The sequence below is a fragment of the Heteronotia binoei genome, chromosome 12, assembly GCF_032191835.1.
Source record: "Heteronotia binoei isolate CCM8104 ecotype False Entrance Well chromosome 12, APGP_CSIRO_Hbin_v1, whole genome shotgun sequence".
Lineage (NCBI taxonomy): Eukaryota > Metazoa > Chordata > Lepidosauria > Squamata > Gekkonidae > Heteronotia > Heteronotia binoei.
In genome coordinates this window covers 33,315,227-33,330,342 of record NC_083234.1, presented here as the reverse complement: position 1 = coordinate 33,330,342, position 15,116 = coordinate 33,315,227, and the positions used below count along the sequence as shown (strand labels likewise).

Below are 15,116 nucleotides of genomic sequence, written 5' to 3'. Positions count from 1 at the left end.
GCTGCAGTATCATGCTTTCCAAGGAGAATTCTCTCTCTTATTAGAAAATCAATTACACCTTCCATTTGGTGCAGGAAATATTAGAGATGACAAAGTGCCTTGCACTCCTGTTCACTCATAAACTTCCTTCTCTGCACAAGGATCACGACGGAGATGCTAATAAAAATTTTTATCTGGTGATTCACACACATTTCAATATTATTCTCCTGCAATCCAGTGTAGTGAATGGAAAACAAATTTAAATCATGATAAAAGCTTGGGCAGATGCTATCCATAACGTTAACTGCTTGTCATTGGGAGAGGTGCATTTGGGGTCCCTCGGGATCAGCATTTCTCATTTCTCCTCACTGTAAGCCTATAACATTTATTGTCTCTGAGTAGGAGCTACAAGGTATTCTACTCGGATGAAGTGTTTGATCAGATTTGTGTATATGTGTGTATGCGTGCGTCTGTTGGTTTATAGTTTGCTTCTTCCTGTCTCTTTTGATCTTCTCGCTCTGTTTTACTTCCTTGGAATATTGCAAGAATTCTCAGCTTCCCTTTTTTGCTATTATTTTCTGCCTTGCTTACAAAACTCCTATGTCATTTCTGTTTGCCTGCTTCTTGATTACACACCCACTTAAAAATCAAGCATGTGTTGTTGTTTTTTCTTCTAGCACCCTATGCTGCTTGATAGTATTTTAACACACACACACACACACATACATTCTAAAGCAAAGACAAAATTATAGTTGGAGCCATGGTGGCGTAGTACTGGAAATTAGTTGTAATGTTAGGATCAGTCCTAGAACATGTGAACCAATCAAAGACTGCCTCCAAGAACGGGCAAATTGTTTTTCTGTAAAGTCTAAGGCTGGTGGTTCTCACATTTGTAAACATGGCCAATATTGTCTACGATTGCGACTGGCAATGGATCTGTTCACATGTTGCAATGAATGTGTGTACATATGTGTGCACATATGTTTGTATGTGCATATGAAGAGCCAATGTGTGTTCACTTTACAAATGCAACCAGGGACCAATACCTGGATAAAAACCAATGGTATGCTATACATAGATTATACATGTATTCAATATAATTTCTGAATGGGGCTAGTGTCTTTCCAGGATCTCAAACAGAAGACTTTAACATCACCTACTACTTGATTGTTTTGCCTGGAAATGCCAGAGACTGAACAGTAGATTTCAAGTTTGCTCACATTATTTCAGTGACTGAAGAAGGGCAGAGAGGGATTGTGTGAGCTGTCCATGCTCCCAAACTTTATGTCAGTTTGAGGTCTGAATAAAATCTATGCACATATAACTCCCTCCACTGTCTAGCTTTCTTTCCACTGAAACATCAGAAAAGACAGGCTTTAGCCCAGTTTTTCCCCTGTGAGACACTAGTTTTTCTATGTGCACGATATAGTAGGAGAACATTCCTTATATGAGGCTCCTTCCCCTACGCTGAGTTGGTACATCTTAGACATGTGTTGTATACACAGTGATCTACACTTGCATTTTTTGCATTTTTGCAGGTTCTTCAATTCACACACATCTTGCCACCCCACATTACCAATGCGGCATATTGTAGAAATAATTGAAGACAGCCTCGATGTGGCCATACATACTATTGCATCAAGATACTGTTTGCATTTTTTTCCCCCTGGAGTACAGGAGTGTGCATATATAGAACTAATCTTGATGCAATCTTCTTTATGTCACAATAGCTTTTTTTCCCCCTTCAGTGTTTTATCAGGGTGCATCAGAAAAATCCATGCAAACTAGGGGGGGAGGCACAAAAACTGTGCCAAACTGGGTGTATTCCCATTCCAAAATTAATTCTAGAACAACAAAGGACTACTACAAGATAAATCTGTTTGTCACTAGTTAGAAGCTATTGCAAGAAAGCAAGCTGGATGAATATATAAGAGAAAGGAGAGAGAAGACTGAGAAAAAATGAAACAGTACAAGATGAGTAAAGCTTGCTCTGCAGATATTTAGCTTCCCATCTCAGTGCTGCAGAGAACTTCAGACCTGCAGGTTTCAAGTTACATCAGTGACTGCTTGCAGTAAATGGGAGCTTTGCTACATTCTTAGTCAAATAATCACCTCTTCACATTGGGTTTCCATTTGGAAATCCACAACATTATACCATGGATTTTGTTTGGAAATGAAAAAAATATATTATGCTACCAAAAAAAAAAAATGCACAAAGTGATCTTCAGTGTCATCCATTACTGAAATTTTAACAGATTGATATGGACTATTGTGGCAGATGTTTTTCCCTTGAGTTATCTGCAAGGCACCAGTTTTGACTAAGAAATATCAAATTATTAGCAACAATTATTATTATTATGGATAGTTAACCAATAGTTAACAGTGGGTTAGGGATGGTAGCCTTGATCCAGCAGGATAGGTATGTAATTTTGTTAAAATAGCTGGAATCAAGACAATCAGCTGTTTCATATGGAAGGTGGAGAAAGGGGTCGGGATGCAACCCCCAGTCCTTACCTTTTGAGTACCTGGTCAGCATGATTCCTTCATGCATAGCCTTGGATCTTGGACAAGGGTGTATGATTTCCTATTTAGCTGGGGATGCATATGTAGAAGACTGGTTTCTTGCACGTAACAGGATCTTCTGGATCTGATGGGGGGGGGGGGGCTGGAGAGGCTGTACATCTAGAGTCTTATCTAATACCTTACTCACAGCTAGGTTGTCCACTAGGGGTGTACAAAAAAAATCCAGTAAGATTCAGATATGGGATTATTCAGGGGCAAGATATTCAGAAAGGCTGAATATCCCTGAATACAAAATTCGGCTATTCCCGAATATACAGCCCCATTATACCCTATGGGCCATTGATGTCAATAGCGAAATAATAAATTGCACCTGGGGGGAAGGGGGTTGAGGTAGAGGCTCCAAATTTGCAAGGTGGCTGCAGGAGTCTCTCCCCAACAGAACCCCCAAGTTTCAAAAAGATTGGACAAGGAGGTCCAATTCTAGGGGCACCCAAAGAGGATGCTCCTATCCCACCATTATTCCCTACAGCTGCCCTGCAATGTTGGGGCTGCTTCCTCAAACCCCTTGCTCCGCAGGGTAACTTTTCCCACTGTTATTACAGTGGGAAAAGTGATTGATTTCTTTTTTTCCCACCATAGAGGAAAAGGGCCCTTTTTGAGTGCCCTCAGAACCGAGCCCCATGTTCCAATTGTATTGGAACTTTGGGATTCTCTGGAGGAGAGGCACCAGAAGCAGCCCTGCAAGTTTGGTGCCTCTCCCTCAATCCCCCAGCCCCTTCCAAGTCACAGGTTGTTTTTTTCCCACCATAGAGAGAAAGGGCCATTTTTTTTTTGAAACTTGGGGATTCGGGGGGGGGGGGGAAAGGCTCCTGCAGCTGCCAGACAAATTTGGATCTTCCACCTCAAACCCCCTTTCCCCAGGCACAAGTCATTGTATACTATTTTTTCCATTTACTTCAATGGCCCATAAGGTATAATGGAACCTAATATTGCTGAACACCACCGAATACTGATTTGTTAGTATTCAGCCAGACATATTTGACCCCTGAATAACATTAGAGAATCTTATTCAGCTGTATTTGCAGCTGGGGAGGGAGGAAGCTCAGCAGGGATATGATGCCACAGCCCTTCATTCATTCTGTGTTGTGGTGAGTTGGGGAGAGAACATCTTAGTTCTGAGCAGCTTCAGCCAAACACTTAGTTGTTTGTGTGGCATGTTGAGGGATGGGGATGCACCTTGGCACCTCTCATTACAAATCATGTGCATGGAAGGATAAACAATGCTAATGACTATCACTGGATAACCATTTGGATAGCAAGTTTGTAGCGGAGGTAGAATTGCCCATCTGGTTGTAGATTCTGGGCTACTGAGCTGCAATCCACCCACAGAAGAGTTATAGCTGGGAATGCAGAACAGCCATTTTAATGCACTAGTTTAACCCAAGTTTGGTTATCTCATATCTTTATTGTAAGGGACAGTTATTGGTATAACTAATACCAATAGTTATTAGTTGAAATAAAACTTGAAATAAAAAAAGGAACAAAAATGATCAGGTTGGTTTCTTGGTACCAACTGCTGGTGAACACAACCAAGAGAATCATTGGTCTCCATGCCTTGATTGTGAGATTTCAAAGGCATCTGATTGGCCACCATGAGAAACAGAATACTGGAATACATGGGCCATTAATCTGATTCAGCAGTATGTCATGGATACAGCCAGAAATGCAAGGCAACAGGTTTTTTTCTTGACTGAAATTCATGGAGAATTCTCCTGCAGGCCAGAAACAGTAGAGTAACCTTGGAAGGGACAAAGAATAATATAGTAACAGACTAACATGACTTAGTCGATTAAAAGTAGTATAATCAATATAGATATATCCCACTAAATACAGAAATTAAGATATAATACAAAGATGGGGTGTATCAGTTGGAGTTCAACAAGTAGTCATATGTAGGAAAAACTTATCAGTATTTTTTTAGCCCTTTACAAAAGCATATACATATAGATTACTCTATATGTTGATTGAAGTTATAAGATATTTATAAGAAGTTAGCCAAGAATATGAGTTCTTTTCATGTGACAGTAATCTGTTGTTGAAAGATGATTCTGGAAATGTACAAATATGGTAAACTAATTTGATCTGCGGAGTCTTTATTGAATATTATCCTTGCCTGTAACTCTCATTTGTCTTTGTGAAATTAATGGATGGCATCATATTATTTCAAGTTAGTGTATGTTAAAAGTGTAAATAAATATGTTTAATAAAAAAGATTAAAAAGAGACAAGATTCTGCAGTAATAGTTTTACTTGACTACTATATTCAAGCCCTGACTTCAACAGCCCAGGCTACTCAATCATGTCAGAACTTGGAAATGAAGCAGCATCAGCCCTGGTTAGTACTTGGATGGAAGACCACCAAGAACACACAGGGTTGCTAAGCAGAGGTAAAGTAACTCAGGTCGTGAGCAGAACTTGGACTGCAGTACTGCAGTTTACCACTCTACACCACAGGGCTACCTTAAGCAGAGGTAGGCAATGGCAAACCACCTGTCTTCTTGCTTCTGTATGTTGGCTGAAACTTGATGGCACTTTCCTCCTCCACCACCACCACCTTCAAAATGGATCAACAATGATCTTGAGGTCTCCCCCTTGCTAGGAGATTATAGGAAAGCTAACTAGATGCCTAGGCTTCTTCAGTAAATGTATATACCTGAACCAGTCCTGACCAGAGTAATTTAGAATAAGTGCTCTTCTTGAGTTCTTAACTTGAAGAAATAAATTACTATTTGATATTCCTGGAAGAAACTGGGTAATAAATTGAGCCATGCATTAAAGGTATGATTAGTTTATTCAATTGTCTATGTAAATGTAATCATGCTTTAAAAGATGTCCTAATGGGAAAGAAAACTGAGCTAAAATATTCCTCTGGCCATTTCCCCATATGGAAGCACAGCTGGCTGCATTTATTCTCTTCCTCATATAAATACATTTCATTACACTTGCTAATTTGGTATAGGTGCTTCTTTAAGAGGAATGGAGATAAAGAACAATCATTGGAAAAGACAGAGAAACAAGGCTACAAATCAAGATTTTTTGTTTGTTTCCTTGTTCTCAAAGGAGAGGAACATTGACTGAGGTCCAAACCCTTCCAGATGTTCCCACAACAATTTAAAATTGTTGCCCTAACTGTGGTAAACTTGAATCAGCTATTGCAAGGGTAGGGAGAGGAGTTTGTCTTGATCTCTGGCCTTTGAATCATGAAGGCTAAAAAGCAGTGGCAGGCACTGTCCAATTTCTGAAGCATTGGGAAACTCTTGAAAGCACTAGGGAAAGTTCTAACAGATCTTATCTCCATTGGTTAGCATAGTAGTGTCTTAAGTTGTGTTTGCACTATCTACTTTATTTGCACATCTGCAAGCGAAGAATAGCAATCTGTCAGTGGGTACCAAATCCCAAGTAAGCACCTTTGGCAGTCTCCCCCGAGGCTGTGGCTCTATCCAGGGATATGAAAATATACCATTTTTTCATTTCTTATATGTATTTGTTCTTAGCCTTTTCAATGCGGATGAGAATGAATCGAAAAACTGCAGTTCGGTTTGTGGTTTATGTTGTGCCCTGTTTGTGAATCATGGGCCATCATTAACTTTCAGCTGCCTCACCAACTGGTTCAATTAATGAAGTTAATAAGGTGGTAGAAGAGTTCTCCCCCTGCCCCCCCAGCATGCTAGAGACACCAAATTCACAAATTTGATAAGTATTGGATTTATGAGATCTGAGTTATGGCCCCCCAAAGAAGGTGCCCCCAAGAAAGTGCTTTCTGGGGAAATGACCACCAAACATGGAGGGCATATAGAGGAAAGTCAGCTGGAAATCTCCTGTGAGTTTGGTGTCTTTAACTTGCACATGATTTGTTCTATACACTCCTAAACCTCCTGAACCTGTCCCTGTCAAAATGACCACCAGCAGTCATTTTGACAGGCACAGGTTCAGGACTGTATAAAATGGATCCGTGCAAGCTAGCAACATCAAAGTTGCAGGGGACCTCCCCAGATGCTCCTCTACATGCCCTCCAAATTGTAAACATTTTGACTGAGTGGAGATAGTCTGTCTGGAAATACCTCTACTCACAAGCCTGTATGAACCTCCATAAACAGTTTGTGTCGGTTGATCTTCCATGAGCTTGACTTTGCAAACCATGGACCAGCCAAAATTCATCATGAACTTTAGTTCATGTCCATCCCTAATTTTCAACTTTGCTAGTACCTTTGCTTGTCCCCTCCACACCATTAAAAAAATAATTTTACATCTTTTTATGCCATCAATATATTTCATTCTTAACCTGTCCCTACCTGTGAATACTGAACAAAAGTAAAGGAGGTAAATAAATAATACATCAAGCTGGAGACTGAAGAGAGCTGAAGTAAAGAAAGGTTGCATGGTGGGTGGGAATTAGAAAAAGAAGAAGGGGGAAAGGGTGAATCTTTAGTTTTCAGCAAACCAGGAATGTTCAATTTGTGTTAAATTTCATTTTTCAGTTTTAAAGGCTTCATTCTTTTTTTGCTATAATTATTGGCAGTATGGACTGGATAGAAATCTCATGAAATAAAATAAATGAATACATTATTACACTGACAGTTTTCAATTGAAAATGCTTTTTAAATGCATTGGTATGTTGTTACACTGTGCAACTATTGCACCAGGTCAGTGTTTCACAATTTTACAGATGTGCAACACCCCCTTTAAAAGACTACTTATTCATGTAGCTATTCTTATGACAATATGATCAGAGAAACACTCCTTCATCTAATGAGCCTGCAAAACAGTGTGGTAAGAAGGACTAATACCAGGCCTTGAATTCAGCAGGAGCTCACAGAAGCGCAGCTCCTGAACCTTTCTGAGGGTTTTCCCTCTTCCTCCCCACGTTGTCCATTGAACAGTAGGTGTGTAAGAAAATACCCCTAAAATTCAGAACATCGTAGACATCCCCCTGGTTGCCAGGGTGCCTGGAGACTGAACTCACACACATCTGCTAGGAGAACGTGGGTTTGGCTGCCAGACTGGAAGGTACTTATGAGTACTAACAGCCATAACGCTAAGGCAATGCTCCGTGTTTTCTGAGGAGCGCTAGCAAGAAGAACGGATGGTTTCCAGTCAGTCAGTCAGTCAGTCAGTCAGTCAGTTTATTGCGGCTCTAGGCCAATCGACAGCAACAACACAACTCATCAATAACAGTACAACACAACACCAAGTTGAAATATAACGTAACAATATAAAACTTGTACATCCATCAAAGTGGTAATAAAATTAGCTGACGTAGGCAACACTTAACTAAAAGCATCTTCTTTCAAATACAGACAGCATTAAATTTCTTCCTGTCGAGGTCGGTAACATATAGAAACTTAGCAAGATCCAAAGAAAGTTGATCACTCCCATCCCCTAAGAGGAAGTAAATGGTTTGGGCCTGATTTAAAGATTCAGCTAGCATTAGATGGTTCCGCAAAAGTCTGTACCTTGCCTCTGTATGGAAAAGACAGTTCAGAATAAGGTGGGAAACCGTATCGACCTCCTCCAGGCCGCACGGACAGATCCTGTCTTCTAACGGGATCTTGTGGAAACGGCCCCTCAGTACTGCTGTGTCCAGAATGTTCAGGCGTGCCAAGGACAGCATCCGCCTGATCTTAATTGGCTGTATCTTTTCTAGATACCTGGCACATTTAAGGTCACTTGTAAAAAAGGTTGGGATATACATCCCCCCAACTTTGGCCAGAGATTGTTTTAACTCCAATTCCAGTAATCGGTCTCTGATAATTTCTTTTGCCCCGTTCTTGAACATGGGGGCTAGGGAATCAATATTCAGATCACATTCCTCTAATTTGGAATTTAATTTCCTCAACCAATTGCTGACAAATGAGTCGTAGAAGATTTGGTGTACAATGTCATCCGGATTGGCCAGCACTCTTAAAAGGAGACTCAAACCTCTATTCCACATTACTGTGGAGAGGCTTGGAAGCCCCGTTTCCAGCCTGTTTGCAATAGATGAGGCATATTTTGGCACCTGAAGGATACATCGTACAAACTTCGATTGAACCATCTCCAATTTGGTTATTTTGTTATACAGGAAAATCTCAGCTCCGTACATTAATTGGGGTATAACCTTAGCGTTATAAACCTTAATCGCCGCTAAGGCGTTATAAGCGCCCTTGGAGGTGTAAAACTCCTGCAGAGCGAGCGCCGTGCGTTGGGCGTTACAGTGTACGTTTTCAATGTGCCCTTGGTAAGATCCTGTGTGATGAAAAACAACCCCCAGATATTTGTATGTTTTAACTTGTTTCAGTTTTTCATCATTAAAACGCCAATTCATTTCTCTAAATCTTTTGGTGAAGACTATAATTTTAGACTTGTCCCTGTTAACGACTAGATCTGTGTCCAGACAAAAGAGGGAAAGCATCTTAAGCGACCTGCGTAAACCGACTTGGGTTCTTGACAGTAGTAACACGTCGTCTGCATACATCAAGATGGGCACAGCAATCTTCCCGATCTTAGGGGGATGCAGACCGGGGTCAGTAAAATACCCTACAATGCTATTAATATATAAATTAAAAAGTTGCGGGGCTAGTATACAACCTTGTTTGACACCTTTACTTGTTTGAATTGGATGTGTCAGATGACCTTGAGGTGTGCATTTTACCTGCATACTAGAATTTTCGTACAGTTTCATCATGAGGAATAAAAGTCTACGGTCAATTGATGTACTGTACAGTTGGCGCCACAGCTTGTCCCTTGGAACAGAATCAAAGGCTGCTTTAAAATCTATAAACGCTGCATATAAACGAGAACCCTTTACTGCAGCCTGCTTATCGACTAGGAATTTCAGTATTAGCACGTTGTTCAAGTGAGAACGATTACTTCTAAAGGCTGCTTGTACATTTGCCAGGATGTGATTTTCTTCCATCCAAGTTGTTAATTTCTCCCGTAGGTGCAAGGCATATAGTTTTCCCATAATATTTAAAAGGCTGATTGGCCTATAATTTTCAGGCTTCTCTCTCCCGCCTTTCTTATATATAGGAGACACTATGGCCTTGCTCCATTCCTCTGGCAATTTACCTGTTTCGTCTATAAAGGTAAATAGGGAAGCTAGAACAGGCGTCCACCAGTCCTGGTATGATTTTATCAGTTCTATCCGGACACCATCCGACCCTGGGGCTTTCCCACTTCTAATCTGCTTTATCAGCAGTTCAATTTCTAAACAGGTAACCGGTTCCCACTTAGGGCAGTCTGTTAACTCTAGCTGTAATGGAGGGGAAACTTTGGAGTCTAGCCCGGCATTATATAGCTTACTAAAGTGGATCTCCCACTCTTTAGGGCTAATAAAATTCTTAGGACAATAGGGACCTTTCCGTTGTAACCGGTTTAATTCGTTCCAAAAACAGGACGGATTTTTATTTTTGGCAGCCGTATATAATTTTAGCCAATTTTCTTTGATATAAGCTCTTTTCTTTTGTTTAATCAAGAGCTTGTATTGTCTTTTTACTAACTTATATTTAGCTCTAATTAGCCAATTATCGGACAATTTTAACTTCAAAAACAAGTCATTGAGGGATTTCCTGAGAGTTCTACAATCCAAGTCATACCATTCGTTTGGGTGGCCTCGGAATCCAGACCCTAGGTGGAATTTTGCTTCTTGAATCAAATTGGGTTTCAAGATTTTAACTAGCTTGTTGTAACCATTCACTTTATCAGAATCTGCCTCTAGCATTTCCTGCTGCAACTCAACCATTTCCTTGGATTCCAAAATATGCTTCATTTTAACACACACTTGCTGTGACCATGGAATACTCCTTCCATTGCTGTCTAAAAGCTCCGATGAACAGGGGCTTATTGTTAGTCGTTTGACAGTGGAACCAAGGTTTAATTCCAGTTTTAGAGGGAGATGGTCACTTTCTGATCTAATGGGGACACTAAAGTCCTTAATTAGCTCGGCCAGTGAGTTTGATACTAAAAAATAATCAATTAAAGAGGGGCTGCGGGATCCCCAGTATGTTAGCTCTGCTGGTTGGTCATTCCAGGCTCCGTTTAAGATGTTTAAATTTAACCTTTGGCATATCTGAGCCAACCTTAGACCTCTAAGGTTCCACTTACTGTCTTTAGATATCCTGTCGCTAAGGGGGTATATGACTGGCCAATCCACTGGAGCCAATCCGGCTGCACTGAACAAATGCTCGTCTGAGAGCCCTAGCCTTGCATTAAAATCCCCTGCAACAATTGTGTAGTCTGCCATATAGGTTTCGTGCAGCACATCCAAATACTCATGAAAACACTTCATTAGGATTTCTACCTCCTGCTTCAGGGAACGTGGGGGTAAATACACGTTTACCAGCAATAATGATTCAGTGTTGGTACTTAGTTTTAAAGTTAACGCATATTCCCCAAAGGAAGCTAACTGTTCTGAGCAGCAGTTAAGGGCGTTTGATATAAGCGTGATTAGGCCCCCCTTCCTACGTCCCATTCTTTTACTTTCTGAAGCCGGCAATGTATAGGAGGCATACCCATCAACAAACGGTTTATAAGCACACCAACTTTCTTGCAGGCAGATAACATCAAAAGAAGAGATAAAGTCCAGGAAATCACTGTGTTCCCTCTTTGAGTGCCAGCCTGCAATGTTCCAGCACAGAAGGTTTAAGGGAGAAGGTTGGGGAGCTTCTCCATTGCTGTTAAAGGTCTTTTTCCTCAGTGCCCCCCATCACTTCCAAAGTGTTGCCAGATCCATGCGTTGCACATTGGTCATCTTCCTTAGCAGTGAGAGAGGAAACCTCAATACCTGGAGTGGAGGATGGCCCTGCACTGTGGTCAGCATCCACTGGAAACTCTGTAATCACATTTGGCTCTATCTCTCCTGTGAGCACAATCAGCTCTTGGTTGGAAGGCTGTGTAGGGGTTAACAGCGAGGATATCACCGATGGCTCTTCGACATCCATTAGGCACAGCTGATCTGAGTGAGTGACCTTAGAGACGGATGTCTGATTAATTGCCTCACCTTCCAGCACATCAGAGTTCGTGGGAGTTTCTTTCCAGATAGCCAGCGGAAAACTACAGGCAGAGTTGCATTCCAATGACTTTGCTTGGTCCAAGAATGTCTTTTGTTCAGTTTGTTCAAATTGACCCAGGCAGGCTTGCTGTATTATTTTAGAGAAATTGCTAGACAGCAAAGAGTCCGGTTCTGTAGGGTAAGATGGATCAAGAGCCTGCACCAGAGCACCACCTGAGTTTCCTTGCAGCTTCTCAAAGTCCTTCACTAGCTCCTTTAGATTTGAAATTACAACCCCCTGGTCTGTCAGAGATAAATCCACAAAGGAGTCCCGTAGTTGCAACTCAAATGCCGGGTCTAGAAGCTGCATGTCTGGGCACTCAGGTTTACAGGAAGGGGTTTCAGGTTTACTAGCATGCTTGATCTTCCGAGTTTGAGTAAAGGAGATTATTGGAGGTTCAAAGTAAACTCTCCTGCATCTTATCCCAAAACTTTGCAAGAGAGGGAGAGACTTGAGTAGCATGCCTGGAATCACATCCTCGCGAAAAGATAGCATTATATTTAACCAGCGAGGGGGGGCACTTAGTCTTGTGACTTCCAGAAGGTCCACCTCATGAAAGGAACATCGCAACAAGCTTGATAAAGATGATTGAGCCCAGTATCTACTATGCCACCTGCCATGATTCAGTCTGTTTTGAAAAATAGAGAGAAAAATCTTGCATGGTTGAATCTTTCTCTCAGTCTTCCTTGTTGTTTCCGTAGTTATACCGGGGGGCCCCTCCCCGCTGGGACGCTTGTCTCTAGCTGATAGTGACTGCATATGGGCGCACAGAGCTTCCAATTGTCTGGTTGTTTGTTGTTGCCTATTAAACATCATTGTCAAGGTTTTCGAGACCAGCACACATTGCTTACAAAACAAGTCCTTAAGCTCTAGGAAACTGGCCATTTCCAGAGTGTCAGTGCAAGTTGCAACATTTCGCACTGACCTGGCGTTCGCTGCCTCTCCCGAGACGCTGGGGGAAGATGGCGTCGTATACTTCTCCCCGGGGAGACAAGCTTTAAGGCACCCCTCCTCAACAGCCACAGTCCTTTCAGAAGTTAATTCCGGGGTCTTACTTACTTTTGTTGGCCGGAGTGGACAGGCAGTTAACAGTAGCTGTTTTGAAGCTTTGTGGCTGCGTGTTTTCTTTGGCACCGACTCCCCAGCAGCTGTTGGGCTCGTTCGCTGGCGTTTAGTCCGTTTACTCATGCCTGCGAGGAGATGTTTGTTTCTGGAACCCAGCAAGGACATTACCGGATAAATTCTCAAGGCCAGATAAATTCTCAAACAATTCGTAATTATCTAAACATAAAGGAATAATGAGGTTTCGGACGGAGCTCTCTTAAAGCGTGTGCTGCCACCACTGCAGCCAAGCTCCGCCCCCGTTTCCAGTCACTTTGAGTGAACACCATCTCTATCATTGGAGCGGAAGAAAGTGCGCCGCTAGGAGCTATTCAGGCCATGCGGTTTTCAGCCTTGACCATAGAATCCACGTTGGGAGGCTAACACCAGCTATCTTCCAGCAGTGCCAAGACTCCATTTCAGCGAAGCTGGAGGCTCACATACTCAACAGATGTCACCCATCCATGAGGCTATCAAGCTTAGGCGTGGACCCTGCTGGAATGACTAAGCCTTTGTCCAACGGAACTAAGGACAAAGACTGGTGTCAAGAAGAACACTGAAGAAGAGGAAGACCATCTTCAGCCAGAGCCAAGTTCCTTTGTGTAAACCGGGTGTTACCTTAGGTAGCAATTTGGCCATCTATTGTCACCTTTTTAAGATAAATTTAATAGTCCTAAGCAGCCCTCCACCCAGTGATTTCCCCCATTCTTCTCCCTAACGGTCATCTTGGAGCATCCCCACTTTGGTCCATTGTTACTTGGAGGTCCAATAAGATAACCAAGACCCAAGCTTGTTCATTGGTCAGTTATGGGCATCCAATTAGGGGCCACCAATTAACTTGCTATTGGCTACTGCAGATGTCCAGCCCTTATGGTCACTGCAGAGCCTCCCCTTTTTCCACCCCTGTACCTTCCATCCCCTGAGGGTCCAGGGTAGTCTATATAACCTGTGACCCAACTCCCCACAAGTGTGCATCTAGCAGTACCCTATCTCCGCTGTCTAGACCCACCCCCGATTCCTGATCAGTTGAGGGTCCTATTTCCCCCGTCCTCTTTTGTCGCCATTGGAGCCTTCCCTGAAGACTACGATTGGTAATTATCACCCTGTTTGTCTATCCATGTATGTTTCATGAACACATTGCCTTGTAAGTATGCCTATATTTTTCTGGAATAAATTATAATTGTTTTACTTAATTAGAGTCCTTGATAAATTTAAGCATTAATTTCTGGACGTGGATCCTGTATACACAGATAAAAGATCCTAATTAAGCCAGGTGCCCACCTGACAATTCCCCATCCTCGTTTTGAGGGCATTTTGGCTTACAGGTGCAGCTGCATAACAATCCCTGGATGAGCTCCACCACCTATTTTTCTACAAAGTGACTCCTGACTAATACATTATTCTTTTGTCACAAGATCTGTTTGAGTTCAGTGGTTGGAAAGCCTCCATGGCAGTTCCAGTTCTTCTGACATTCTTCCTCTTCATCTGAACCCTCTTTAAACTTTCTAGCCAGGCCACCTAGAACCAGGGGGGGGAAAAGGTATCCCTTGAGTTGTTTCTATACCTATCTATTATGGTATATAAACAAATTTATACCTATCTATTATGGTCATATAATTTTTTTTTGTTTCATTTTCCATTCACTTAGAAACAAATAAACATCACAGCACGAGACTATCTATTGACTATTAAATCCTATTGACAAAGCAACAATTAGCCATCTTAGATTATTAGATCCAGCAGTCCACCAATGAAGGATGGGTTGGCCAGCAGCTGAAACAACCATAATGAATATGGGAAGTTTGTGTACTGGTAAACTGTTCTCATCATTCTTTGCAATTACATTTCCACAGTTTGCATCCCTGCGACAAAAGGCTAGAAATCAAATGTAGCATGGCAACCAGTGGCTCACCTAACGGTTTGTCTGATCCAAAGCCCTTGGCATTCTAAGGAACTCTTTCAACTATCTTTTATTTCCCGGATGAGATATTTTAATATATGACTGTATGGAATGAGGATAGAATTCCACCCCCCCAGTTATATTTCTTGATCTCTTTTCAATTACAAAGTGCTGTGAATAGGAGCCACTAATGTGCTGCCAACACAATTAAGAACATGCAATTAATTTCACTAATGAAAGAATCTCCAAATGTGCTTTAAAAAAAAAAAAAGATAATTATTTTTCTTATGGTTGTCTAATTTTCTAAGGTAAATACCAAGCTATTGACATTTTGTGAAGCTCACATTTATAAATAGTGTGTTTCCATTGTGTTTGACATAATAGAATCCTCCTAGAAAACCTATTATATCCTTTAATGTAATGTAAAGTTTTATTACTTTTAGTAATTACTGTGTTTGTTTTGTTGAATGAATCACCAACCATCTTCAGGCAATATGACTCATCCTGACAATCTCAATTTTTCCT

At 41.5% G+C, this 15,116-nt stretch overlaps 1 protein-coding gene across 1 annotated transcript in view; it reads right to left on the bottom strand.

Moving 5' to 3' along the window:
• The window catches only part of KCNU1 (potassium calcium-activated channel subfamily U member 1), a 178,393-nt gene extending 165,573 nt beyond the window's left edge, over window positions 1-12,820 (bottom strand). The window contains exons 1-4 of the mRNA XM_060251612.1: window positions 12,516-12,820; window positions 11,323-12,020; window positions 11,019-11,156; window positions 9,193-9,365 (exon numbers count right to left, since the gene is read on the bottom strand). Of these exons, the coding sequence (XP_060107595.1) occupies window positions 9,193-9,365; window positions 11,019-11,156; window positions 11,323-12,020; window positions 12,516-12,820 (1,314 nt within the window). The remainder of the gene's footprint in view (window positions 1-9,192; window positions 9,366-11,018; window positions 11,157-11,322; window positions 12,021-12,515) is intronic.
• Window positions 12,821-15,116: the final 2,296 nt, after the last annotated feature.